At 37.7% G+C, this 26102-nt stretch overlaps 1 protein-coding gene across 7 annotated transcripts in view; it reads left to right on the top strand.

The window, feature by feature from the left end:
• The first annotated feature begins 587 nt into the window (after positions 1 to 587).
• Positions 588 to 26102, top strand: part of LOC100890997 (netrin receptor UNC5C) — a 49902-nt gene continuing 24387 nt past the window's right edge. For 5 of the 7 annotated variants that reach the window (XM_030979311.1, XM_030979309.1, XM_030979308.1 and 2 more), the window contains exons 1-5: positions 588 to 824; positions 3404 to 3520; positions 17679 to 17963; positions 18990 to 19166; positions 19652 to 19804. In XM_030979311.1, coding sequence (XP_030835171.1) covers positions 623 to 824; positions 3404 to 3520; positions 17679 to 17963; positions 18990 to 19166; positions 19652 to 19804 — 934 coding nt within the window. In that variant the 5' untranslated portion in view covers positions 588 to 622. The remainder of the gene's footprint in view (positions 825 to 3403; positions 3521 to 17678; positions 17964 to 18989; positions 19167 to 19651; positions 19805 to 26102) is intronic. The other 2 variants (XM_030979310.1, XM_030979307.1) reach the window with 1 other exon arrangement.

Raw genomic sequence — 26102 nt, 5'->3', positions numbered from 1 at the left:
CTTGACAAGCGATTTACGTTATTGCCAGGTTATTTGACGCTTTGACCCTAATTCAACTTGTCTACAAGCAAAGGCTACAATATTAGTCATCCATTACTTAGTTTCGATTATGATAAACTACATCCATGAAACATAAGGACTGTTATCTTCATAAGCAAGAAGTCGTTGTTTGTATAGGCCTACAGACTAAGTTATGTCTTTGTCAAACTATAATCAAATAACATACATCCTGCTCAAGGAATTATTTACATTTTTCTGAATAGGTTCAGTTTTATAAATTTGTTACTGAAGATAAAGCAATTGCCACCCTCCCCCCCCCCCCAAAAAAAAAAAAAAATTCAAGTCCCCTGCAAAATCATTCTCAGTTAATAATCAATTTAAGCAAGTCCCCCCCCCCCCCAATAAAAATCATTGTGTTGAACCATGGCTGGATGAATTTCTCAAATCTGATGTGGCTCTGAAGATAATTAGTTTAGAAATCTCCCTCCCATATTCAGCTAATAGGTTATTCCCTCACAGATACCCTGTTTTATAATATTCTCTAATATTAACCACTGCCATTCAACTAAATTGCATATTCATTTTATTCTCTTTCTTTTCCCTTGCAGATGTCCCAACAACCATGACCCCTCTTCCTCCGACGCAGTTCTTCATCGTTCCACAGGATTCTTACATTACAAAAAGAAGCGTGGATCTAGAATGCAAGGCCGGTCCCTCTCCCAATGTCTACTTTATATGCAATGATGAGAAGATAGCTGATGGCAGGACACATTCTATTGGTACCTTTGATGAATACTATGAGGATATTAGACATATAGCCTTATGTAAGTATTTCAAATACATCATTGTGTGACATTACTATATTATTTATTAATTAAGCAAATATTAAGTTGGATGTCTTATGATCTAAAAAGACATACATGTATAGGGATATTAGACGCATCATGAAATGTTTAGAAGGTGTTAAAGGTGCTGTTGAATATTCCTTTAGATTTGACAAAAATCAGATTAGATCTTGTATGAAGAGCCAAAGGAACTGTGCCAACAAGTAAAGATTGAAATATTTCTAAAAAAAAAGACCCAACATATTTAAAGTTGAAAGAGTTTTCCACTTTAACATTGCATTGTGCGAATTCATTCTGGAACCAAATTATTCTTAACTCTTTTAATCAATTCAATAACTTTCAATGGTCAGTTTAAATTGTTTGTACCTGTTACAAAATGGCTACTTTTCAAGTATATTAGGGTATTGGTTGCTATGATGAACAATCCTCTGACAACCAGATTAACCTTTATTTAAATAGTTAACATTAGATTTTGTGTCAAACTTGCTTGTATGCACAAAATTCGAATCCATCACCCCGAAAGTGCATTAGAGTTGACCATTCCTAATATCCTAAAACGAAACCTACTTCTGAAAATGAGGTTATCAAATTCATTTCAAATGGATAATATCCCCCTACTTTGATGTTCATGATAAGAATTTTAAAAAAATGGTGATTAATTTGTGCTTGGGATAAATAGATTAGTTTGAGGTCATACGGCAATCAATCCTTCATTTGGCCTTTAACCCATTAATTAACGTTCGCGCGTCACTGATAACAAATTAATTAAGCAGAGGTGTGATCTGATTACGATTGCATTCATAGTTTTCATGATATCAATATTTCTGAAAGTTTTGGGAACATATGATAATGCTTTTTAGGGGGGAGAAGATTTAATGGAGCATTTAATTGGTTGGATTCTGTTTTTGAGATACTAAAGTGCGCTTCTCTCTCATCAATCTACATTGTTAAGACTAAGAGGCAACTCACAGACAGGCTTTCAATTTAGAAGAAATTGAGAGTTATGTTCCTCTTAATTAGATCCACTTCTCACTCTGAGCACACGCCAATAAACTTGTACTCATACCATACTAGGCATGTCTTCATCAGCTCAAGATTGCCAAATATCCCGCTTTTTTAACTATCCCGATCGCAAATTATCCAGTTAATTTGCGGCTTCATCAGCCTGAAGTTGCAATTAGTGGGATATTTGGTTGAGATAATCATCCCAAGATATCTTGGGCTAGTTTGTAAAATATACCGCTATTTGTCCGGTGCGTCCTCACCAGCCCAAAGGCTTGCACTATGCACAAATTAACACTGAGGAAAATATCAAGTTTCAAGTTTTAAGTTCAAGTCTCGAGCTGATGATGACACGATTTGCAACTTTGGGATTATTTCCCAAATCAGAAATAGCGGGCTATTTGGCAATCTCAAGCTAATGAGGACAGGCCTTACTGGTCGGGCTGGCATGTATGAGCCAAACGTGGCAGAGCACACGATCGGCCCGCCCTGCATAGCTGTAAATCACAGTAAGGGTGCAACTGTTGCGTGGGATCGTGTCTGGCTGGTAAGGTTGCCTGGCATTGCCGAGCAGCTGAGGCCCACATAATTTACAATTAAGTTTAATTCAGGCTTTTGTACGACAATGTATTTTGGGTGTGTTTTGACCGCTCAAGAATGAACTCATTTGTTTTCACCTTCGTGTTATGAAATATTGGATGGGAAACAGTTGTGTTGATGGAGGAACATGGCCATGCAAAATGATGTCATCTCTGTTCATGGAACAGTTATTTTTTGTGATGCTCATGAATTGTAATACAGAAACAAGTTCTGCATTTTTTCTCTACTGTCCTATTATTAGTTATATATAACTTCCAAGATATATAAGTCTTTACATTTTGTAGCCAAAAAGCATGAATACTTCTTTTCAAATGCTTGGTAGTTATTGGTCTATTGGTTATTCAAATATTATTAAGACTGCATAAGGAATTGTAGTACATCTCTTTATTTTTATACTGAAAAACGATTAAGTATTGAAGCCTTCTCCCCATTCATAGGTTTGTTTGCTTTTTTTTAGGGGGTTTGATTTTTCATTAGATAACTATGTTAATGTCATATTTTACAGTTCTTAAAGCTGGAAGATAAGATTTCATTGATGGGGAGGATAAGATAATCACTGGCTGATAAAATACCAAAACATGAACCAAAAATAATAATTCCCAATCATTATCATGAATGAATTATTAGCCGATGGAAAAATAATCAATAAGTATCTTAGATGATTACCAAAACAAAATATAGAAATCGATATAACAGAGCATTATCTCCATATCTTTATTATCAACTTCATCACCATCATCACCATCACCATCATCATCACCATCAGCATCATCATCATCATCATCATCACTTTCATCGTCCTCATCATCATCATCATCATCATCATCATCATCACCATCAACATCATCATCATCATCACCATCACCATCACCATCACGATCATCATCATAATTTTTTTAGATCTTATGGTTGTCATGGGGATTTATTCTGTATACTTTCCTTGATTCTCTGTCTAGCCATAACAAAAGATGAGGTGCAGGAGTACTTTGGCGATGAGGATTTCTGGTGCGTCTGCGAAGCCGCTGCTGAACCGCAGCCAATCAGGACAGAGAAGGCCTATATCAGAGAAGCATGTAAGTAATATTATAATAACTAGACATGTAATACTTGTTCGGAACAAGTATAGGTGGGCGAAAATAGAGCAAAAATAAGCGATGTTACTGCTAAAAAAAACAATGTCATATAGATTTATGATGTGAACGAAATTCACCTTCCCTAGGCATAGCATGCAAATTAAGAAATTTCTAACATATGGCCTTTAATCAAAATTTTCACTATGATGACGTCATCAAAATGAAAATGGTGGTGACTAAGCTTGTAGACAATTGTCTTAGCTACAACATATGGAAATTTGGAAGAAAATCATCAATAAAGCCCTTTACAGATATTATTACACCATTCATCAGATTCACTTATGCACAATGTGCACCATCTCCACTCCTTGAGCAGTATTCCTACCATATGGTCACTCTGAGGGCATATGGCAACTGCTTAAACCACTCGACTCCGACGCCTCTACCATAATATACTCCATGAGGATATTTAAAAGCATTGAATAATAAAGGCAGAGTAAAAACATATTGTAGTTAAGAGAAGGCCTATAACAGACGATATACTCCTATACAACTTTCTACAACCGACATCAAACCTACCCACGAGAAGATTGTTATAAAGTGGTCCTTAGTGGGCACTGGCGTACCTATGGGGGGGCAGGGGGGGGCAGAGTGCCCCCCCTGACGGGCTCCAGGGGAAAAAAGAAAAAGGGGAAAGAAAAGAAAAGAAAGGAAAGGAAAGAAAAAGAAAAGAAGAAAAGGGAAGAAAAAAGGAAAAAAAGAGAAAAAAGGAAAAAAAGAAAAAGGAAAGAAAAAAGGAAGAAGAAGAGAAAAGGAAGAAAAAGGGAAAAGAAAAGGAAAGGAAAAAAATGGGGAAATTAAAAAAAAAAAGACCATGGCCGTACGCACCAGGGGGGGGGGGGCAGTTGACCCCAGATATTTTGAAAACGTACAGTTTTTTTCCTGAAAATGTAGTGTAGGCCTATACCAAATCCTTCAATTCTACTTTTGAAAATGCAAAAGTACCCTCATGACCAGTTCGGTCGCTCGAACTCCCTTCACTCCTTTTGCTTTTGAGATTCTTCGAAAACTTTTAACGCATCTTTCCCCCTCCCCCACCAGAAAAATATTCCGCTTACGGCCCTGAAAAATTAAGACAAATGAAAATAGGAAAATATAAGTTATATAACAAATTCGAAACTCTTCGCTGGCGCGAACTGCTTGCTAGCCTATTTTGTATTAAATGTTTTCACTGGCTCGTCCCCCTGAAAAAAAGAAAAGGATTAGCATTGCCTAGAATACAATTGTGCCTGCCCCGACGGGCCCCGACCTGCAACCATGGCAACAATAACACACAGTGTATGTACCAAATGTTACTAAAAGAGAGTAATTCATTTTTCTCGCTCGCTACACTTGCTCGCGAATAAAATGAATAGATATTGCTTTGGAAACAATTGTGCCCACCCTTGACCTGCAACAATATCATTAAAAATGGAAGAGTTTTTTCGCCCTCTCGCCAAAAAGGAATTGAATCATGTTAAACGCGATTGCGTCCATCTTGACCTGCACCAATAAAAACAAGTTTATTTATTAATTTCTATTAAAAGAGAATTTTTTTTTTTTGCTTGCTCGCTATGCTCGCTCCCCAAATTAGAAATAACACCGCTTTTAATAATCACGTCCCTGACATGGAACAAGAACCCAAGTTTTATGTACCATATTTTCCCTATAAAAGAGAAGTGATTTTTTTCGGAATGGAATGGAATGGAATGAAATGGAATTGACATCGCTAACGTGCCCGCCCCAACCTGCAACAACCAGTTAATAATTATGTACCAAACGTTATTCAAAGAAGTTTTGGTGTGCTCGTGCTCGCCAAAACGGAATTAACATCAGCTCAGACATTGTGTAAGCCCTGCCCTGCAACAAAAAAATCTGAAATTTATGAACCAATTATCATTACAAATTTTGCTCGCTCGCTACGCTCGCTCGCCAAAATAGAAATAACACCGCTTTTAATAATCACGTCCCTGACATGGTACAATGAACCCAAGTTTATGTACCATATTTTTCCCTATAAAAGAGAAGTGATTTTTTCGCTCGCTCGCTACGCTCGCTCGCCAAATTAGAAATAACACCGCTTTTAATAATCACGTCCCTGACATGGAACAAGAACCCAAGTTTTATGTACCATATTTTCCCTATAAAAGAGAAGTGATTTTTTTCGGTCGCTCGCTACGCTCGCTAGCTCGTGGAATTATGTGCCCACCACTAACCTGCTACAATATCATTAAAAAGAGAAATGTAGAGGGTTGCCTTCCCGCCAAAATGGGATTGACATTGTCTTAAACACGATTGTGCCCGCCCCGACCTGCAACAATGAAACGAATTTTATATAGCAATTCATTGAGAGAAAGATGTATTTTGGCTCGCTAGCTAAAATGGGTATAAAATCACCCTAAACGCAATATTGTTCCCGCGCCCTGCATGGGACAATTGAACCAAGTTTAAGTGGCAATTATTAAAAAAGAAGTGATTTTTTTTTTCTTGCTCGCTACGCTCCTTTGCAAAAAAATGAAATTAACGTCGCTAACAAGTGAATGTTCCCACCCCAACTTGCAACAATACCAGTGGAGAATGTGCATACATTGTGTGCGGGTAAGCCTGAATCCTATGACCGGGGTAATAATATATACATCTGTAAAGCGCTTTGAGAGGGCCTCCGGTCCTGAAAAGCGCTATATAAGAACTAGCTATTATTATTATTATTTATATACCAAACGTTACTTAAAGATTTTTTTTTGCTCGCTCGCTCGCCAGAAGTGAAAATTAGCATTGCCTTTTTTTGTTTGTTTCGGTCGCTTGCCCCCCCTGACGGAGTACCCCAGGTACGCCACTGTTAGTGGGGGAGTATTTAATAGTTGTCCCATTAAGTGAAGGAGGAAAAGCAACGTATGGATAAGACCAAAAACATAGCTTAGTTGTCATCACAGTATATGTTTATGCTGGGCTTCCCTGATCATCAGCTTCGGTAATAGTAGCCAACTAGCTGTTTCGGAAAAAGGGAAACGCTCCATAATGACTATTGACCCAGGAAATTTCACGACATGCCTTGCATGATGGACAGGCTCGATAAATTATGAATAATCAAATTGATGAGTTGTTTCATGTACGCTTGGGCAGCTAGATGGATTGTTTCCACTACCCATTAGTCATTGAGAAACCTGTGTACATACTCGCCAGAATTTGATTTGCTTCCTAATTTGCCCTTTTAACATCGCACTCTACCATGAATAAAAGAGAACGTCGGATACTCCGGCTGATATTCTTATCCCTTCATTTGTTCATTCAAATTGTCTTGAGTAGTTTTTTTTTCCACGAGAGTGTCATGAGATATTTATGACTTCTTCATCATAGTTTGAATGATCAAGAAGATATTGGAAGAGATATTAATCGGTGGCCGAGATTATTCTCATCTTGAAATAGTGTTATGGATCATTCCATGAAATTGGGGCAAAAAATATGACAGTGTCCATTAGTATGAGATCTTCTACTACACATGGAAGATGAAATTATTCGTTGAAGATTTTTATGCAATGAATATACATGTAGCAGTGCCCTGTCAGAATCGTTCCTGTTTCAGTTGCTTTTCTTCAAAATCTTTGCTTGATACACATTTCTCTTTTTACCAGCGTTACATGGACACCATATTCATATAACATTACATAATCTTTGGGTCCATATTATTGATTCAACATGAAGCTTGAGTACTTCTGAAGATAGTTGGCTATGCTTTTCATGCAAAACTCAATTCGAGCAGACATTGTTATAGTTGATAGGAGACATATTTTCTCACTTCTGGTTTGTCACAAAAATTGCCCCAACTTTGTGGAATGACCTTTATGATTTGTTTAGAGCGAGAAGGATTGTTGTAAAGATGTAAAAAAAAAAAAAACTGGTATCAGGGGACTTTACTACCATGATACAGCATCAAGTGACACGCCTTCTTGATATAAGCTCTGTGTCTACATCGCTAATGATGATGTACATGTAGTCTAATGTACTCTGTACTTTTTCGTGACTTGTATGGACTTTTTTCATCAAGCCCAGAACCCTGAGGTTAAAGGCTATTTCCAGTGATTTTTTTTTTCTCACTGTAATATATTTCGCCTCTTGTTAATCAGAAGAAATAAATGTTTGCAGATGTGTTGTATTATTAGTGACCTTTTAAAACCAGTATGTACATTGACACTGATCAATAAGAAAGGCATGAGGTAAACTTGTTAGATTGGTTGAATATAAGATTAAGTTTGAAACTCGATTGCATTAAGCAACGCAAAGTGTAACATGGGAAATAAGGAAGAGTTTATATTTATTGCCCCCCCCCCTTCTCCCTTCTCCCCCTCTCTGATAAAAATAAATATTTCTCTTAAAAAATTGTAGGTATATAAATGGCAACGTCGTGACATTTCAAAACTTTTTTTTCCTCCATCAATTTCAAGACCACTCTTCTTGTCTCCCTTGGGTGGTCTTTAAAGACAGGTTTCACTGTACAATGTGGCACAGGGGGATTATTTGTGTGGCATACAAAGGGTTAACCAGGGCAGTGAAGGCATGTCTCTGATCATTGGAAATCAAACGGGTTACGCTTAAAGCCACACTGTCCTACTTGTAGCTACTTGTTCCCTCTATATAGAAAACTTCCCCAATCGGTGCCTGTTGGTCCCCCATGATCCTCTTTTTCTTATGTTAGTTGAGAGCTGAGTTAATGAGATAGCCACCTGTCAGTGACCTCGCCGTGTGGTCTAATCCCTTCTTGCCCAGTAGTATTGATGGTCTTTAAAGTCCCAGACACAGTCTTAGTCCCATCTATGCAATAACATGTTCACATCTACCTCAGATGTTAGGAGTGTGGAATTCATCATGGAAGTGATAATTTAAAGGGTTAAGAGACAATATAATAACCAAACAGATTGCTGCTAAGTTTCCTAACTTTTATATTGAATTGGTGATCCTGCATTTGCTCTGGCAACTTTTGCCCCAGGCCTTTTGTTACCAAACTTTATTTTGACCCATCATTATCCAATCCTATTTTATTTTTGTTAATGGTGAAAGTTATCTCTATTTAGACTTATAGTAATCATTCTCCAAATGTTGATAGATGTATATACTTGTTAGTACCTAAATTGTTTTCATGGATATTACAAAGGCCATTGGCCAAATTCTAAACCCTCACAATTATCCCTAGTGATGCAATCAGTCTCAAGATCGAGATAAATTTAATCTCATTATGGTCATAATTGTTTTATTTAGACTTTGTAGTGGTCATTGGCCATCTGTTTAGGACCATTTTCAAGAAGGTTGGTCACTTTCTTACTTTCTTTCTAAGAAGCTAACTACTATTGTCCATCGGTATTGCTTATTTGATCCAGTTAGATAAATTGGTCAGGAAATCGCTATCTATTTGAATAGGAGCAATTATTCAATTATGCCTATTCTGGCCTTGTGTCTTGTACCTTATTGCAATTTCAATCGACCTTTTCTCCCGAGCTAACCCCCACCAACAATGAAGCATTTGATGGATAAAGCCATTGAGAGAGACATTATGAAGTAGTTTATGACCATGGACAGGCCGCCAGAAGTAATATCCTGAAGCCATTTGAATATTCAAACATCCATCTGTTAGACCCACAAGCTAGGAAGCCTGAATGTCCTGCACCAGTATGTGCGATTATCTGTAATTTTTCATATACATGTGCCCCCTTAATTTCCATAATTGCCTTGCCCAATAGAGTCTCAAAATGGATTGATTTTCAGGAACGAGTTATGTCTTAAAGCTCAAAATGTTTTTCTGCTTGCTATTCCGCAATTTAATTTATCTCATCTGTGAGCTCATTTGTGATCGAAGAAGATGCGAAACCTTGCCTCATCAATCTGGATTTTGTATTCCTGCATTGCAAATTTTTAGACTTCTTGATAATTCCCTTGTGCCTACTTATGCCTCTGGCAAATAGGATGTCCATTTTAGGATCCTTAACATTTGCATTTTTTGCCAATTAGCTGGCCGACATACGGGGGAACACAGCTGATTGCCGAATCTAAGCTCCAGTGCCTATGACTATGACTTGCCTAATTGATACAAATGGCCTTTTACAGTTTGAATATACTCTGAATCAGAGTTTTATTTCATGTATCTGTTTTAATAAGTCCATGGTTTCATATTTCTAATGTCATCTTGCTTTAGGGTCCCAGTGTATCCTTGTGATTGTCTAATCGGTAAGTGATTGTACGGGTGTTTCCATGCGACCAGGCTTTCATTGAATTTCCCACTGAAGTTTTTGAGATGTACCGAAAGCCTATTGCCATCAAAATTAGAATTTAATTGTTTCATGGAAAAGTGACATTTCAATCAATTATTGTTTAAGCGTGATGAATGTCTTGCATCAATGGCAAAAAGCTTACCTGATACATCGCAAGGTAGCTTTATTGATTGTGCATTTGCTCTCTGTTTGTTATAATTATACCAAGGGGTCCAACTTGTTACCCACATAAACACTGCTTCATTTTGTATACCTCTTTTAGTTGTTCCCGTATTTGTTACTGCATGAATTGCTCAATCATCCTGCAATAGCTAGTGATTATATACAACTCGAAATGAATTAACTACCAGAAATTTGGTTTAAATACAGTGACCCTTTTTTCATCACTACTTCAAGTAGTTCTAAAGCACAAATATATTTGAGATACATAGACGTTGAAATTGAAGGCTGTGTATATTTGTAAAATTGGCAGGATTCAAACAATATAATCAAATAAATGCAGTCATGAAACAATAGTAATAAAAGGCAATATATTCCCCTTGAAATCTAATGCTCAAGACATAATTGTGCAAAAGATCGTCTCAGATGAATGCACAAACACAAAAATACAACATAAATAGGATAGAACATAAGAAAGCAGAAAATATTTCCAGGTCAAATCAAACAGATATATTTGTAGATTTATTAGTGCATCTCATGCACTAAATTTGTTCAGCAAATCTTGAGAATATATCATGAACATGACAATACAAAGAAAAAAGGTTGTCATAGAATTTTTTTTTGAAGTCCATGGGATAAATCGGGGTTTGGGGGGCATGCGTTGTCATGGTGCTAAGTGAATGTGCGCTGCGTTGAGAACTAGGTTTTATGGTCAATTTCCCAAAATTAATTACACTTGCAGTGGGATACTGAATCTCTCGTGACATTCAACTTGACTAGTCTAACTCTGCAAACTTTCTAATCAAGATTGATCCATAACATTCTGCCAATGCACAGGAGGTGCCCATATAGCAAACAAAATGTCTTAAAGTTTAGACTACCGACAGTTCAAAACTTGCAAAGAAATGTTTTGTGAAAAGGAGCACTGTTGAAATTGATAAGTAACCAAAAATTATTTACAAATTCCTGATAGAAGTTATGGATATTAATAGGATAGTTACAACCCCATTATGATTTTTAAACATTTTTTTCAAAGGATTGTTACCCGATTTTCCAATATTATGTCTCTTAAATTTTACATAATTTTTCATCTGAATTGCATTATGAATTAAAATATTTGGTAGATTATATAATAATAATAATAATAATAATAATACTCAGTTTTTATATAGCGCAAATTACAATTAAGTCTTTAAGCGCTGTGGAAATAGAAAAAAATCAAGAAGTGAGTACAGAAGAAATGAAATGATAAGAACATAATAGCATGATGAATATCCAAACTGAAACTACATGTATAAAACATTGTATTGTATAAAGAATGGTACAAAATTACATTTGAAAAAGGTAAGACTTTAACAGAGGCTTGAATATATCAAGAGAAGAACATTCTTTGATATTAATAGGAATTTTGTTCCATAGTTGAGGGACTGCATATTGAAATGCTCTATGCCCATATGATATTGTAGATACAATTGTCTCAACTACCATTGTCATTTTGTGAGTTGGAAATATGAGAAAGTGTCATGAAGGTAAAAAGATCCAGCAAAAGAATCACTTGCATTGACATTGCGTGTATCATTAGTGTGAATCATTGTAATTTTAGGACACATAAAGTGTATAATGGTATTTTTCTGTGAGCAAGGAATGCCATGGAGAGAAACCATTCAGAAAGACATCAACAAAATGGATCTAGGGTGGTCAGTGAAGTTGCAGCTAAGGCCCACAGAATATGGAAGCTTAATTCTGTCACGTCCAGCTCACGTCAAGCAGCAAATGGAGTAATGCCTAATGCTATCCAAAGAACTGAACTGAACTGAAGAAAGAGAAAGTCTGCGATTGGGAGACTAGATGTTGATCACAGTAATGGCTGTCTGTGATGGCTTGTTGATATTCAACAAGCCTGAAAAACCCTGGCTGAAGTTGACTGACATATCCAACCCCAAACTCCAGTGACAAGTTAAAGAGAATAAGTATGTCACTAAATTGGTAACTTACACAAAGTTAGAAGCGAAAATACATAGAAGGCAAAACATGAAGTGTACTAAATAATCTATATTTTGAAAAAACATCCAATTGAAAGTGATCGTTGATGTTTTAGACCTAGTTTTGGTATACAAATTTAATACGTCATCATTGAGAATAAAGAAGCCTTTAAAAACTATGAGTAAACTTTGAATGTATGGTTAATTCAGAAATAGTGATTTGTCATGTACTCAGTTTATCTTTCATGTCAGAGTGCTTATTACAAGTCAAAATGAATATTGGAATGTACAAGGAATCATAGTAACAGCTACAAAATGCAAGCATCAGATTTTGATTCGATTTGATTCACTTAAAATCATATTTTTAAAGAAATAAATAAATCCCTAGGTACATGCAAACTGGTTAGTTTGCCAAACAAGCCTAATTCCCTTCATCTTGTTTCCTCCCACGTTTCCGCATCATCCTAAAGTCAGAATGTTCGGAGAAGCTGTTGTTGACATTCGACCCCAAAGACTTAACGAGAGCGCCCACACTCCAGTAGAATAACGAGGTGCTACACAGCCACTTTTCCGATCTTGCCCTGGGCAACCAAACAACTTGAGTTTGTGGTAACAAGGCTCAACTGTGATCGGCAAAGGGTAGGAACCCGATATAAATACGAAGGAAAGATCGAGAGGCGCTTTTTAAAGGCTGGATTGAGTTAAACACAAAATGGTTAGAAGTTATGAACAGAAAATGCAATGTTTGCATCGAAATGCAGTTCTAAATTGGAGGTTGTTGGGTTAGAGAACATAGTAATGTGAGGGAAAGCTGGTGTGGAATTTTACATTTTGTAGCTGGATTCAGTAGCTATATCTCTAACAGGTTCTATGTGATTTATCTTTTATGAAAATGACTGCAGAACTATAGCCTTATTTTGAAGTTAAAACACTGATGTAAGCATTGTGCAAGACCGACTTTTGCATGAGACTTTATTGTGATGTTATTCTGTGTAGTTCAAAGGTAGTTTTTCTTTTTCAACAATAGAGAATGAGATTTGATTAGACCATATAGTTACTACTGAAGTTTCATAAAGTTTTGACATGACCATTGCATTCATGCCCATGTGATAAACAACAATCATGTGAAAAAGATTGATCTAAACTTTAACAAACCAAAATTGAGCTATCACTTCGTCTCAGTGCATGGCCCATATTCATTTCTGTGATAATACCTTAGGGTGGCCCTGTCATTTATGCCAAGAAGTCGAAACAAACTTGAAACAGTAGACAAACCAGAGCCCTAGGTCGTACCTCTGTAACACACAGCGAAAGCTGTCTCATGTAGCTTACCCGTGAATTGGACGGTTGTCTTGGCAATTTCCGTAATTCATTAGTTGTCCCAACTCAAACCAGATGTACCAAGGGTAATTATTATTCCCCTGGTGATATCAAAAAGCATTCTTCCATCGGTTGAACTTGAGCTTGTTGTTCATCAGACCCATTGGAAGCAGGGTGGAAACAGTCCATTGCAATCAGGACATGACATTTTCTTTCTCGGAGTCGGGGAGACGAGAAGAAGTTTTTTAACGCCCGGTAGTACTTGGGACTCCAGTGGAGTGTGCGCCCTGCGGACTTTTAGGATGTTGATTAATGGAACCTGTGCCTTGCGATAGTATATTAATGATGGCCGCAGGGCATTGTGGGAAGGTGGAACCCTCATCTGTTATTCATGGTTGTTCTCTCCATCTCTCACTCTCATTCTATCTCTCTCTTGTCTCTCTCCATCAATCTAAATATCTATCCATCTTTCATCTTTTTATTTTTGCCTTCATCCTTCCTTATCTTGTCAGCTATCTGATTTTGTTTTCTTTTGCTATATTGTAGCCGAACTCATACTTAACAGTTCTTTTCTTCTATCACCTTTTCTGTTCACAATTGTGTCTTTCTTTTCATCTTTTTACTGTTTGTCATGTCATACTACACTGTCTCTTGCTTCTTTGCCCTCCCCCTCTCTCTCTCTCTCTCTCTCTCTCTCTCTCTCTCTCTCTCTCTCTCCAATTTTTCTCTCTTTCTCTTTCTCATTTTCTATTGCACTATTACTATCTCTCTCACTCTATGTCTGTTTCATTTTGTTTAACTATCTCTCTTTCACCCTTATAGTATGCGTGTACATGTGTCTCGCCCTCTCTCACTTTATTTCTCACTCCATATATTATTATCATTATCATCGTTATCATCATCATCATTATCATCGTTATCATTATCATCGTTATCATCATCATCGTTATCATTATCATCTTTATCATTATCATTTTTATTACCGGTATGATCAATATACCTGTCCTTCATTCATATACTGTACTTTTATGCTATCTGTTGCAGCATTTCTTCACTGTCACTCCTTCAACTTACCGGTCATTTTTGTTTCCTTCTCTCCTAATCTCATCTGCTCACTCCTCTCAAACAACTTCACCCCCCCCCCCCCCCCCTCTCTGTCTCTCTGTCCCTCTCTCTGTCTCTCTCTCTCTCTCTCTCTCTCTCTCTCTTTCTCTCTCTCTCTCTCTCTCTCTCTCTCTCTCTCTCTTTCTCTCTCTCTCTCTCTTTCTCTCTCTTTCTCATATTCTCTCTCATTTTCTACTGCACTATTACTATCTTCTTCACTGTCACTCCTTTCAATGGTCATTTTATTTTCTTCTCTCCTTCTAATTTCATCTGCTCTTTCTCAAACATCTTCACCCTCCAAAAAGAGCTTAGGGATATTACGTCTGACTTTCTTCTGTGGTCACTTTATTTACACTTTCCATTTCTTTTTCACCAGACATCGCCTCGTTAAGAATTCATTATCAGCTATGACGGGGGCTTGCGGAGGGATGAAATGTTGAGTTCCCCGGCAATATAGTGTGGACCTTTTAACCTCTAGATTCGAACAAAAATATATCTGGATCTGTTCAGAGCTTGATTGTTGTTGTGGTTATCGATCATAAATATTCATATTTACATATACCAATATACAATAGCTTTCAACACTACAGAGAACTCTGGGATTTTGTTTTCTCTCTCGCTCTTTTTTCCCTCTCAGCCAAAAATCCAAACTTATTCAATTCTATTCACATGTATTCAGTTTGCAAGAAGCCAGAGAAATGTATATACAGATTTTGGCCAACCCAGTTCGAGTTCGAGCCAATATTGCAAATAATGCTTTGTCGGTCAAGCACAAAACAAAGAATATACGCCATGTTGTGACCAGCTGAAACCAAGTTTGCTAATCTCTTTGTATAGATGGCTCTTTAAGAAGCTAATGTAACAAAAATTCCAACCTTCAAGGATTTAAGTTGCATTTAAGTTATTTTTGTATTACATGCTACCTACCATTTAGCAGCATCTTGAATACGATTGGTTTAAGTTGACTACAAGAAATGAAAATGTCACTCCGGGTAATGATTAGAGTGAGTTTTCAAAGCATCTACACTTTCATAAAATATTAGGAATTGAAAATTGAGAAAGTTAACCTGAAGATCATCCTTGAAATAGTGTGCCTTTGGATAGTGTGCCTTTATTCAGTATATACTGATTTAGGATATGTCAGGGAAACCTCAACCAGTCTAAAGTATCAAATCATAGGACAGGTCGTTTCAATATATGAGCCCTACCTTTTTCCGAAACCACCATTTTTTTTTCTTGGAAATTCTGTCACACTCTATCGACAAATCCCGCATCTATCCATGATGAAGGAACCTGATACTCGCGAAGTCAATGTATTCACACCGTCCAGATATTAACAAGCGAATGCTACGTTGCACCCTAAATACCTACCTGCCTGGAGGGACATCATGCGTATGGCCTTCAAGGCTCCGGAGGCTTATGGTTTTCCATCCCAGGGAGTTCACACTTGATCACAGCATGGTCTAAAGCTCAGAAATGGAGTTTTTGATAATTCATGACTAGCTCCGAGATGGAGCAAGTTTGATTCATTTATTTTATTTCCAGAATGAAAATGATAAGCTCCGGTCTTTGCAGTCACCACAGACCTTTTATTAAAGCCCCACTGTACTGCTTATAGCTACTTCCGCCCTCTATAGAGCAAACAATGGCTAATCGGTGACCATTGGTCCCCCATGGCCCCCTTTTTCTTATGTTAATTGAGAGCTGATATGATGAGATAACCACATGTCAGTGACCATGCAGGGAGGTCCAATCCCTCCTTGCCAAACTAGTGCAGATAGGCTTCGATAGATGTATATATATATATATATATGAAGAGCCAGAAGAATGTTAGCTTGTGTACTTAAAGACAGAGTTAAAGCTCTTCTGGCTATCGATCAAATGATACCCTGTTTATATCTGTGTATATTCCGTATCACTCTGTGTCACACCAGAAAAAGGTCTGAGTAATTAAACGCAGTGTTACCTTCAGAGTTTACCTTGCTTCATGCTTTTTAGTGTAAGCATTTATAGTTAAAACCAGGGGTGACATGTCTGGATTTTTTTTTTTTTTTTTTTTTTTTAAAATCATTTTGACCCGATACTTTTTGCTGATACCAACCAAAGGTGCGAAGGTGTCGCTCCGATCTTCCGATCAGATCAAAGCCTCAACTTTCAGGGTTAGAAGAGGGTCTAAACTCTATTTAAATTTGGATTTATAACTCCCTTCTGGCTCTTAATTAACAGACAAAAGTATATTCCATTACAAAATAAAGATTGATATTCAGATGACCACAGTTCAGAACAATGCATCAGGGAGAGATGTGGGGTTAAATGTGAACGTAGTTTCCCCCCATAGCAAGAAGTAGGCCTACCCCAGCTACCACTCAATTGTCGCCTTGAAATATGATATGCCATTTTTTTCCTTGAAGGGGGTTTGATGATGGAGAGACAATTTTATTCAGGGGAGTAATTTTAGACTTGCCGACAGGCCCTTGTTGAGGAGAGAAAGCGCTCAGGCAAAGACCTGGACCAAACTCATCCTGTGATTATTAATTTCAATGTGTCTAGCTGTCTTCTTCATTTCTCAGTAAAAAGATTATTGAAAATTGAATTTATTCTCTCCCCCCCCCCCCCCCCCCCAGTATCATTACCTCTCCCTTCCTCTCCCTGTCCTCTCTCCCTCGTGTTTCCTCCTTGTATCTACGTCATGCTATTTTTCTCTCCCCCCCCCCCTTCTCTCTCTCTCTCTCTCTCTCTCTCTCTCTCTCTCTGTCTCTTTGAGAAAAACATAAAGGAGTAAATTCATTATACAACACACAAGTCTATACCAGTAATGATTTTATGAGGCAACTTATATATATTTCAATTAGTTGTAGAATATGGTTATCTCAAATATTTACTTTTTTTTTCTTTTTTGTATTTTTGTTTTTATTGAAAATATAACTCAACGACATCGCATTCAGTAATAACATATCAATTCGAATATTTACATTCAATGAAATATCATATAAAATAGTTGCTCTATTGTGTCTTAGTGCATACTAGATGTAAGGTCCTTGTCTAGTATAAGATAACACCAAACTTTTAAGGGTTATATGTATATTTTTTGTGTTTGCTGTATCAGCGCTCTGATCAGTATTCTGTAAAAGCGCTTAATAAGAATCAGTTATTTTTATATTATTAATATTATTGTTAGTAAACAAGCGCGAGTGATGATTTTAACCCGTTAAAACCAATTCAATCCAGTTTTAACCAGTGTCAACCAGTTTGCCTTGGTTCTTATCAGTCCACTTTGCTTCTGTTTCCCTACAGACCTGCGTAAACAGTTCCTCCAGATGCCACTGGACCACAGTGTGCCCCTCCACGACAAGTTCCATCTCCTGTGCCGGGCACCAGAGGGCGTCCCAGAGCCGACCATCCATTGGGAGATGGACGGAGTGCCCATTGACGACGAGAACCTCGTTCATTACGTGGTGACGTACGACGGGACCCTCATCGTCAATGAAGCTACACTGGCAGATAACGGCAACTATACTTGCGTGGCCACCAATGTTGCCACTTACAGAACAACAGATCCAGCTCGTGTCATTGTATACGGTAAGAACACTTTCTGTTTCAGAACAACTGCAGAATACCCTAACTTCTAATTATCACCCTGATGCATCACTTAATGCTAACCCTTACCCTAACCTTAAATTAATTTAATTGTACTAGTTGGGTATCTATCATGCAGTTAATCAAGTTTCCACTATTTTGCAAAAATTGAAATCATTCCTAACCAAGTTTGGCCGAAAAAAACAGTTACAGATTCTCAAGAGTTGTTGCCCAGAAGCTCATGAGGAAGCAGATGAGTCAGTAGATAAGGAATTGTTCTGGGAATCGGTAGGTCCAGGCCTGTTAGTTTGATGATGATGATGATGATGAACAGCATTTGTATGGCACCATATATTTGTTTAAAAAAACATTCAAAGGTGCCAGCTCCTCCAATAAAATTAGCATTTAAATGTCTGAAGAAGATGCGAGTTTTGAGTGAAGCTTTGAAGTGGTCCAGGTTGTCAATTTCCCGAATAGATGATGGGAGGGAATACTAGAGTCATTGGTCATTCATCACCAAGTCCTTTGGATAGGACCAACTGCTGCAGGTTTCCTGGTTGCTTCCTAGCCTGTAATCATCAACAGTCATACATTTTTAGGTGTTGGCTAAGACAACATCAATAATAATAATATTAATTCCGCTTTCATAAAACACTTAATACATATCTATGAGTATGATGTCTCTAAGCGCTTTACAAATATACTATTACCTTGGTCATTGGATTCAATACTTGCCCACAATCTCCACTCCCTGGGGAGCCTTCCAGCCAGGCGTTACTTGACGCTCAAAAACTGTTTGACCAACAATGACGGTCGCATCCTACCGGGTACCCATTTACCACCCGTGTGGAGAGTAGCAAGTGCAGGTAAATATCTTGCCAAAGGATATAAAGTGCCGTGTCGGGATTCGAACCCTCGACCTTCGCTTCTCCAGTCAAGCGCTTTAAAACCACCAACACCAACAAGTAGAGAATCATCAACAACAGCATCAACATTTTCCAAATGGGCTTTTATTTTGACATCCTGTAGATAATACAAACGATGGAGCGTGGACGATCTGGACAGAATGGAGCACCTGTACCGGAGACTGCGACGGAGGGACCAGGAGGAGGATGAGATACTGCACCAACCCTGCCCCTGTCATCGACGGAGCTAACTGCGTGGGAAAGGCAGTGCAGACCGAAGACTGTTCAATCGATTGCCCAGGTAGGAAATCTTAGTTCAATATCCTCCCAAGCCGTGAAATATTTCAAAGACCTTTGAAAAGTTCATTTGTTTTCAATGCATTGAAATGAACAACTTGATGTATCGTGGTCGAGTGGATACGTCACCAGACTGTCGATCACACGGTCCGCATTTCGAGTCCCGCCACAGCACTAATGTCCTTTGGCAAGACATTGATCTACATTTGCCACACTCAACGCAGGTGGTGTAAATGGGTACTTGGCAGGAATTAATTCCTTGAAATGCTAGAACGCTGTAATGGCAGCCGTGCTAAAGCCAGGGTAATAATCTCCCTCTGCGCCTCAGAATAGTTTACTAGATCGATGGCGCAAAATAAATGCTGAAGTATTATTATTATGTGCTGATAGCATCATCTCTTCAAAGCCAATGCCCTTCTAGCTTTCAGCGGACGATATCATCTTCATTACCGTCCTTACCACTGTTTCCCACTGCTTTGCTACCTGCAGCTGCAGCCATCGGTTGGAGTGAATGGAGCATGTGGTCTCGCTGCACGGACGAGTGTGTACAGATCAGAACCAGGACCTGCACCAGGCAATGTTCGGGCGAACCGCAGCAACGGAGGAACTGCTCTGGAGGACTCTGTTTAAGTGAGCCACCACGTATGTGTCTCCCTCTATACCAATTTCATTTGAAGGGCCATATGTACAGTAATGGCGAGTGTTGCAGCTCTGGGAAAGAACCCAATTACCATTTGCCTATACACAATTTGTAAAAAATCTATTTACTAAAATTCACTTACAAGTATCATTAACAAAAAGAAAAACGAGCAAAAATTTAGGTTGAATGCAAGCAATGAACAGGGCTTGTTTTCAAGATCTGGTCTATTTAATTTTGACATACTGTTACCAATTGTTATAGGCTTGCCAATACTGTACATACATGTAGGCTTCATCTTATACCTCCGTTTTTTTAGTGTCGCCCTCCCCTTCCCATCCCCACCCCTCCCCCCTCAATCCATTGTCAAATATTGAACCCAATCAGTCTTATTGTAAAGTCTAGTCAGTTACCCCTTTGAGAATGCATTCTTCTTGTAGGCCCTTTGTTCTCCTTGTACAATGCCTCGAACAATACTATTTCCCCCTGTTAAATTGTTAAGTTCATATCTAAGATTGCTCTATTTATCACCAAATAAGTAAATGGTATCCCTCAATTGCATCCTGTGATTTTTTTTATTTGTGGTATTATTTTAAAATATAGTGATATCATCGTTTTTATTTGGGTCGCTTTTTACCTTATCAAGGTAATTTATAGAAGAAAACGGAAACTAGAGATCAAATTGACTTCTCCCATCATTGTTTAGTATTACTGTTCGAGCTTTTGATCAGTTATATTAAATTTGGTAAGGCCCAATATAAGAAATGAGTTATATTTTTGAAGTGTTTTGGAATACTTTTTTTTAATCCTCTTTGAGTAGACAACATGAAGTAATACTGGCTATATAGTGATCACCTCAAAGAAATAGGATATCATAAGAACATATATCATTTGTTATGCATTTTCATGAGATAATCCTTTGCTTTTAATGGAAAAAAGGGATGCAGGTGAAAGTACGCTCACTTCTCTAGTCTTCCAGGATGCGGTCGTTGAATTTTATTTATAAGTTTGAGCAGATATTGAAACTACTCACTCCCTAACACACTGGGGTTTTAATATGTAGGACTTACACCTACATATATGCATGCACTCTCTAGCATAAGTCTGAAGACAACTTTTTGCTGGAATCTGATTGGACAATCACCACGAGACTGCGATTTTACAAGGGCAAGGGCATCATACTTTTCGAAGTAGGCCACCCCATATATATGACTCACGGTCACCGTTTAAGGGCTATTTTCTCACTGCATTTGATTTCATTCAACGAATGTTTCATCGCCCAATATCATTGCCCGAAACATTTATATGAAGTACATCATGATAGCTCATAAGTGTTCTTTTTTGCCTTTGATGTGTCAGAATTGGATAGGACACAGAGTAGGCTGGCCAGCTCTCTGATACAGCTCTCTTTTCAGTGATTGATGTTGCACAATTCAATTTCGACGCCTCAAGATGTAATGCCGAAAGTTTTATTAGGATCATTGCCACCATCAACAGCACTCAGAACTTGAGTGAACACCCAATGGATTTTATTGGGTGGGACTGGGTAATAAACCGGCGGCTTAGTACAGACGCTCGGAGCGCATGAAGACGAAACACACATTTTCAGGCATATTATCGTGACACTATTAACCTTTTAGGGTCTCGCCTGTAGTCTCTTGTCATTCATGATTTCTCGAGGATGTGGATCACTAGAGGAAGGCGTTTCAGAGAATTTATCAAAAAAGGACCATTTTCACTCTGGAAGAAGTGAAATAAAAGTGGGATCACCGACGTATATCGATTCTAGTTTCTTTCCCTTTTCTATCTAAAGTCATCTTTATATCATTTAAACCATAAATATAGATAAAGACTTACAAGAGGGTCACTTTTAAAAGTCTATTTAAGGTAACATATCGTCCCTATTTTCACGAAGTGACGGTAGTAAGGAAAATCGTAACGCAAAGTGAATGCAATTTTGTTTCACTACCGTCACTTCGTGAAAACAGCGACGATATGTGTACAATAGCCATTTAGTGCTGATATTTTGTGATGCAATGTCACTAACTAAATACAAATTAAACATGTTTAATATATATATATATTGATAGTAACCGAGCAAAGGCTACGACAATGAACACAAGGAATATTCAAAACTCCTTCAAAGTCATACGTGAGAGTATGTGTGTTTTAAGTTCAGATGTGATAAATACCATTTCAATATCATGGTCAGATTGAATATGTATTCCCATTTCAAGAAAAATGACAAGCTGGCAAAAAAGTGCTAAAATTGCAAGAGCAATGGCATATGATAATGACCAAACCCATTTAAAGATTAACAAATAACCATATTTTGATGTAAGAACAACGTTTGGTAATGCAGGAAAAAACAGAATTTGAAAACCACCAACGTAATATATTGCACTTCTTGGCACTATAATACTTTAAATTTCATAAGAAACGCCCAATCATCCTTCAATAAAAGCTAGATACACATTGACAAAAGAGACACATATTGAGTGGTTGTTATATTTGATGAATGATTCACAGAGCTCACTACCACCACCAACACCTTCAATATAAACTCATCCTCCAACGTTTTCATTGTATGAGCTGTTGAAGAAGAAAAAAAAGGTATTCATTCATCGGAAAAGTTATTGGCAGCGGCTGGTATATGATAGCTTCCATCACTTCCTGAAATAGTCTGACGCGCTCTCGCTAAATGAAGAAAGTCTCGCGTTACAGAGCAAACTCCGGCAACATGGTGACTGCGATTTGTTGGTTCATAACTTCTAGGAATGTAACTTTCACAACGAGAGACGATGAATGCGTTTTGGTCATGTGATACTTCCTAGAACAAATTTCAGGAGTTGAAAATATCTCTCGATCATGTCACTGAATCCTTTCTGAATTGACAGGAGTAGAATGATATTCATTTCAATCAAAAGCTGGCATTTATTGTGGAAGGATCTTTTATAGCAATCATTTATCTAAAAGTAGCATATAGCGTGACCTGATCTTGACTCTAGCAATATTGAAATGTGATATTTGTGTTATTCATTTCAATCAAAAGCGTGCATTTGAAAGGATCTTTTATAGCATTCATTTGTCTAAAAGTAGCATATAGTTCGACCTGATCTTGACTCTTAACAATATTGAAATGTGATTTTTGTGATATTCATTTCAATTAAAAGCTTGCATTTGAAAGGATCTTCTATAGCAATCATTTGTCTAAAAGTAGCATATAGCGCGACCTTATCTTGACTCTAGCAATATTGAAATGTGATATTTGTCTGATTAACGACAAGCAAAATTGAGTAATTGTGATGGTTATAACCATGGGCGATAATGGTTGCACTTGAATCAAGATGACTTCTATTTTGCTGATTTCATAACTATATGGTGCAATGAAAACGATGATACTTTTTCCATCAATCACTAATTGTTGATTGTTTAGAAAAAATGACAGACATGGCAAACAGAGCAATGCGACATATGGTTGGTAAATCACCACATAAAGAGATCATATCTGCTTGGAGCCTGGAGAACATTAACACATATATTTAAACACAGAGTTAACACCCTTCTGTTTCCAAACAGACAATATATGATATTAACCCATTGGGTGAAGTTAGATATTGATATATCATGCCTTTATTATCAAAGACTCCAGTGCATGTAAGCTCCAGCTATATTATTAGTATACAACGATATCGGTTTCTTGGGTTGCTTGGTTTTTACGAGGTCATTGACCGGATTATTCCTGCTAGATCTGGGTTAATTTAGGTGGTGGCATATCTTGGACACCATTCATCATGTGAAGGGTTCTTCTATTATTAATGATGTTGAAATTGCTGGAATTGCTTGGGTGGGTTTTTGTGCATATTATTATTGGCATTGCATTGAGATTGGGTTCTTATTTTAGGTAACAGTGTATGTGGACCTATATATAGCGTTTTAAATATATTTGTCTCGCAAATTTAATGGTGATAATTTGGGGTTCCAATTATCAATCTATTTTTTCAAATTGTTCCTGTTATTTTTAAAAGCTTTTAATTTTCTTTTTGCCTCTTATCTATTCTCTCTCTCTCACTCTCTCTCCCCCATCTCCCCCATCTCCCTCCTTCTCACTCTTTCTCTCACTCTCTCTCAAATATGGTAAGCTTTTGAAACTTCATTGCAAATATGATATCCCATTATATCACAGGAAATATCCATGAAAATTGGAGAGAAAATGCATTCTTAAATGAGGAAAACATAGCATTTACTGTTCCTCATTTGTGCCCATCACGTCCCCACGCCCCCATATATTTATTCTCCGTCATATAATCACCGTCATAATCACCAGACATGCTACAATGAAGTACTCATGCTGATTGTTCACATTTTTAAAGCATGGCTTTGTAGTTTATTTGTCCAATTTGTCCAATGCGGGAGGCATTAAAAGCAAGCAAATTGTCATCTTCTAGATGACCCCAACATTGCGTGTCTAAAGGACTTCAGTCGTGGTATAGTCATGTGTACACTAACCTCACTCTTGCTGGTGCTTCAGCTGTTATGTTTAAGTGTCAAAATTGCTACGTTTCTCGTGAGCTGCCCGACACATTACCGCGGTGTCTGTAAACATGTCACCGGGTTGCCAATATTCATAGTCATGATTTTCCTTATATTTTTTATTTGAGTGCTTAAAAGCAAGGCCTTGAAAATTGAGAGGTTGAAACTTGTTTAAAAACTTGAAGGGTATGCTTTCATATTTTGAGAATTATCATAAATTGACGGCATGGAGTATAGGTACAAGGGAAAGCTCCTCATAGAATGGCCATTGATCTGCTTTGAGATTAAAACGAGATCTTTTGCTTTATTGATCACTGTGCCAAGTCAGTGGCGTATCCAGGGTTCTTTGATGAGGGGGGGGGGGCATGAGTATGTGTCCTTAATATCTGACAATTTAAAAAAAAATGTGAAAAAAGTTATGAAATTTGACACCCAGTGGGCACACCTTTTTTGCCAAGGACACATGCGTGTAATAGTATTGGCGAATTGTAGCTTGGAGCAGATAATGGTAACTCCTGGTCCCCCTCCATGCAACCCCTCATATTCCACAGCAAATGCTACAAATGTCTCTTGTGTACTTTTGTTTTTTAAATGAAGTTTATATATTTGCTTTTTTATGCCCTTTTAGCAATATTTCCCTCAGAGAATGACACATTTAAAAAAATATATAGGAGAAATAGAACATGGCTCCAGTACTCTTCAAAAGAAAAACGAAAGAGAAAGGATACATTTCATGAAGAGGAAATCACTGGAGAATGCCTCCATTTTATTCCAAGGATTAGCCAGAGTAATGAAATATGAAATCTTCCGATAAGAACACGAGGGCTATTACCATTATGAAACGTAACCCCAGAGTTGTAAGCAATCTCGTTGATTCACCAGACAAGCTGTCATTATTGTAGGCATATTATTCCCAGTCGTGGAAAAAACATGATCGGGCGGAGCAACGCCTGCCTGCCTGTGCAGCGCTGCAACAGGTCACGCTTAATGCAAGCCTCTCCCGAAACAAGATAGACATAATGAAAAAAAACACATCTATGAATAAATCCTGGTGTCTTTTGGCATGCAAACATGATAGATTCTCCCAGATTGCCTGTGCACTTTACCAAATTTGATCCGATGCCCCGGAGATATTTTGCGTATCCTTTCTCCATAAGCATCTCATGTCAGACATCTCTGTCCACAACTGATAGTGTCCCCTCTCTATCTCTCTTCCTCTCTTTCTCTGTATTTTTCTCTTACGTTCTCTGCTTTATCTCTTTTTATTCATTTCCATCTCTTCTATTGTATTTCCTTCATTCTCTATTTATCTGTCGGTCTCATTTCTTTCTCCTCTCTTATAATCTCTTTATATTATACCTCTTTTATCATTATATTTGTACGTCTTTTGCTTTTTGTCCATCATTTTCTCTTCCATCCTTTTTTAATTCTCTTTCAGTCTATTCCTTCTGTCTTTCTTTCATTTTTTTTCACTCTCTCTCTCTCTCTCTTTCCCTGTTTTAATTTGTTAATGTCTCTCTATCATCTTGTCCTTTTTCTGACCTTTTTTCTTCCCCCCCCCCCCCCCCTTCCTCTCTCTCCCTCTTCTCTCTCTCTCTATCTCTGACCCACTTTCTCTGTTATTTTTTTTTGAAACCTTCCCTTTCTTTCTCCCTCTTACTCTCTGTCTCCCATCCCATTCCTTTCCCCCGTCCGTCCGTCAGCTTAATATCTTCACGGAGACCAATTGTCTTGTCAGCTATTAGCAAGGAGTCTAAACGAAAGCCAAGA

This window comes from Strongylocentrotus purpuratus, unplaced genomic scaffold (assembly GCF_000002235.5).
Source record: "Strongylocentrotus purpuratus isolate Spur 01 unplaced genomic scaffold, Spur_5.0 spur5_scaffold_10, whole genome shotgun sequence".
Lineage (NCBI taxonomy): Eukaryota > Metazoa > Echinodermata > Echinoidea > Camarodonta > Strongylocentrotidae > Strongylocentrotus > Strongylocentrotus purpuratus.
Note: the sequence above shows the minus strand (reverse complement) of the source record. Positions and strands in the feature narration are given on the sequence as shown.